At 52.3% G+C, this 3743-nt stretch overlaps 1 protein-coding gene across 1 annotated transcript in view; it reads left to right on the top strand.

Annotated features, from left to right (window-relative positions):
- CLPTM1 (cleft lip and palate associated transmembrane protein 1) overlaps positions 1-3743 on the top strand; it is a 39383-nt gene that overhangs the window by 19762 nt on the left and 15878 nt on the right. The window contains exon 5 of the mRNA XM_006871350.1: positions 1613-1730. Coding sequence (XP_006871412.1) covers positions 1613-1730 — 118 coding nt within the window. The remainder of the gene's footprint in view (positions 1-1612; positions 1731-3743) is intronic.

Here is a 3743-nt window from a genome sequence, read left to right as displayed (position 1 = left end):
GGGACGATCGCTAACGCCAGGTGGACACATGGAAGCCCAGCACCGCTGTAAGGGAGGGTGGGACGATCGCTAACGCCAGGTGACTGAGGAGGAAATGGAAGTACAAAGGATCAGCAGCGTCTTCCAGCTCACACAGCTTAGGAGTGGTTTAGAGCCAGGCTACCTGGATTCTAGCAGCTCTGAGTTCAAATCCTGGCTCCTGTGGGGTCTGTATGACCCATGTAACAGGGTGGAGATGGGCTGCTGTGAGACCCTGTTGTGGCAGCTTCAGTGTGTGGAGGGTGCTCTCCAGGCAAGCCCAGGCCCCAGGATGATGACAAGGGACCACGCCCTGAGCTTGGGGCTGTCAGAGACACACACAGGCCTGTGAGGGGAAGCTGAGTGGGACTTCAGGGCTCTTGGGCTGGGCTCCAGGTCTGTGATCCAAGTGCCTGACAGCTACTATCCTAAATCCCCCATGCAGACAGGTGGGATGTGGGTAGGGGGACTCCACACTTAAACTGCTTAAGTCCAACCTCCTGGTCAGGGACACCAAGGGGCTGAGAGTGGTCAGGTTCTTGTGTTCTCTTTTCCTGAAAGCATCCCGTCCTCCCATCCAACTCCTCCGTGTCCCCTCCTTCAGGAAGTGTTCCTTGATCCCCATGCTGGGCCAGGGGCTCCCTCTGGGCTCTCATGACTTCCTGGGCTCCTCGAGCTCAGCCTTGTCCACTCTAGGTCATCACTCTCTGGGGGTCAGTGTGGCAGGGTCTGTGTCCCCAGTATTGCCCAGCCCAGTCCAATGCTGAAGCAGTGAGACAGCTCGCTCCCGGGGGTGCTCAGATGGGAAAGCCTGAGGGAAAACGTTCCTGAGAAAATTCCATTTTCTTTCTACTCCGCTTTTCCACACACTTTTGGAAGCCCCTCCTGTGTGTCTCCAGGAGGGTTCGCATCAAGTCGTGTTGGAAGTCACTGTTTCCTTCTTAACCACTGAGCTACCGTACCCAGCTTTGGCACTCATTGTATGGTGGGAGAGTTGGGAAGGGGGGCTTTGCTAACCACAAGGTTGGCCATTCAAACCCGCCAGCCGCTCCGTGGGAGAAAGATGACGCTTTCTAGCCTATAAAGGTTTACAGCCTCAGAAACTCTTAATGAGAGTTGCCCGAGTCAAAAAAGTCTGCGGGGATAGGAGCGGAGGCCTCCGGGACCATCAACGGAGAACAGCCGAGAGCGGGACCCTACCCAGAAAAACAGAGATGCCTAAGATGGAGACAGAGATGATGACGTGGAGTGATGAAGCGACTGGGGACTTTGGACTCAGAGAGGGAAAGGGACTGTGGGCCGAAAACTGGGGGGAAGAGGGGCAAGTGTAGGGGGCGGGTTTCTGGGATATACCCTTTGGGTGGTTGAGGATGCGTGGAGGGGATTGGAACCATGGCAGTGAGATGATATACGATGGAATGAATGTAAAACTAAAGTTCTCCCATGTAAACTATCATATAATTCACAATAAAACATTTAAAAAAAAAAAAAAATGTCTGAGGACAGTGGGTTGGGTGTGTTGTTTTTGGGTCATCAGAGGCGGCAGTGGTCCTCTCTCGCACTGCCCACTTACCTGCCTGCCTGTCTGTTGCAGAGCGTCCAGCAGAACGGTTCCATGTACATCCACGTCTACTTCACCAAGAGTGGCTTCCACCCAGACCCTCGGCAGAAGGCCCTGTACCGCCGGCTTGCCACAGTCCACATGTCCAGGAGTAAGTGTCTCCCCTAGACCTGTGGCCAGTGGGGCGGACACACAAGAAGGCCCTGGGGAAGGTAGGGGGCTCTGCGTAGAAAAAGCTGCAGAGGTGAGGGGCTAATGAGAAGGAGGACTGTGCTCTGGAAGGCAGGAGGATGACTGGCTTGTGCACAGGGCTTGAGAGACAGCATCACCCATAGAGGATGTACGGACCAAGGAAAGACTGAGCAAACGGTGGGGCTGAGCTCTGTCCACTCAGCTTGTGTGAACCTTCCCTGGAAGACGGGGCTCCCCGGTGACCCGTGTGAGGGTCCTGCATGGCTGTGTTATAAGCCCTCGGTCCCTTCCTCAATGGAGGCAAGGCAGTGAGGATGGTGCAGTGGGCAGTGGTCTTCTTCTGCTCCACATTCATTATAGCTAGCCTCCAGGTGATGCTGGGCATTCAGTGTGAGGGTTCATTGGGTGACTAACCCCTGGGACCCACCAGTGAAGTTCTGCCTCAGGACTTGGCATTTGTAACTTCTGACACAGCCTCATATTGAAACCTAGGTTCCCCACCTCGTGCTACCCCCCATTCCTATACCCCAGAGGCAGCACTTCCAAACTCGCGGAGCTGTTGCTAGCTCTAGTTTCTAAGCTGATGCCACAGAGTCTTGGTTTTCACCTTCTGCCTGTTTCGGTGACCCGGTGCTGTCTGCACAGAACCACCATCCATGGGGGCGTGGAAGGACACATCTCCTCTCACCTTCCTGTGGGCTCAGCAGGTCTCAGCCATGCCGAGTCTTTCTGTGAGCCCCTCTCCTGTTTCTGGTGTCTGGAGGCACTTCTTAGCTTCTTGGCATGAAGCCCCTCCCACATGGCATCTGTCTTCTGTGTGGCACTGTGTCTCTCGGGTCAGAAGTGATAAGGTTAGAACCCACTGTACATGGTATGATCTCAAGTGACTGAGGACATTTTGGTTATGTTAGGGAAGCGATGGCATTACATGGCAGGCAGTCCCAGATTGCAAACAGAATCCATTCCTAACTAAGTCTTTTTTTTTTTTTTTGTCTTTCTCTAATTATGTCTTTAAAACACTACCGGGGCTTCCAACTGGGTCTGCCCATGTGAAATCATGGCCAACAAGGCCTCACCAGAACAGACTCACCTTTTTTTCAGCTTTTTCCAGAAGAAGGGCACCGCATGCATTGCATAGCACCCAAATCTCTTGCCCTCTGGTTTTGAGCAGTGTGAAGCAACACTGGTCCAGTCAAAGATGGTAGTGCCCTGCTCAAAGATGGCGGCTAAAAATGCCACTTTCAATGTGGTGTTCTCCTCCAGCCCCACCAGTGATTCCAGCTCCTGAAAGGGCTCGCTATACCTCTCCTGGCTCTCATTCCAAAGCTGCCACCATAATTTTTCCCATCTCGGTATCATACCGAGTCTGTCAAATTGTAAAACTTGGAGTCTTATTTCTGTTTGGCCTCTTGGACCAAGACAGACCAGTTTAAAGGACAAATAGGAGTTGACTGAAAGCAGGATGTTTGTAACTTGGGAATTGCCTGTGGAAATATGGGAATTACTTTACACGGTTCCTGGGTGGTGGTGGTGGTGTTACGTGCCATTGAGTCGGTACTGACTCATAGCCACCTTATTCACAGTAGAACGAAACACTGCCCGATCCTGAACCAACCTCACTACTGTTGCCACGCTTGAGCCCATTGATGCTGCCACTTGGCCAGTCCATCTTGCTGGGGATCTTCCTCTTTTTCTCTGACCCTCCATTTTACCAAACATGATATCCCTCTCCAACGACTGGTCCCTCCTGACAATATGTCCGAAGGATGAGAGACCAAATTTGGCCATCTTGGCCTCCAGGGAGCACTCTGGCTGCACTTCTTCCAAAATGGATTTATTGGTTCTTTTGGCAGCCCATGGCACTTTCAGTATTCTCTTCCAACACCATAACTCAAAAGCATCAATTCTTCTATGGTCTTCCTTATTCACTGTCCAGCTTTCGCATGCATGTGAGGTTATTGAAAATACCATG

Source organism: Chrysochloris asiatica, unplaced genomic scaffold (genome assembly GCF_000296735.1).
Source record: "Chrysochloris asiatica unplaced genomic scaffold, ChrAsi1.0 scaffold00168, whole genome shotgun sequence".
Lineage (NCBI taxonomy): Eukaryota > Metazoa > Chordata > Mammalia > Afrosoricida > Chrysochloridae > Chrysochloris > Chrysochloris asiatica.
Note: the sequence above shows the minus strand (reverse complement) of the source record. Positions and strands in the feature narration are given on the sequence as shown.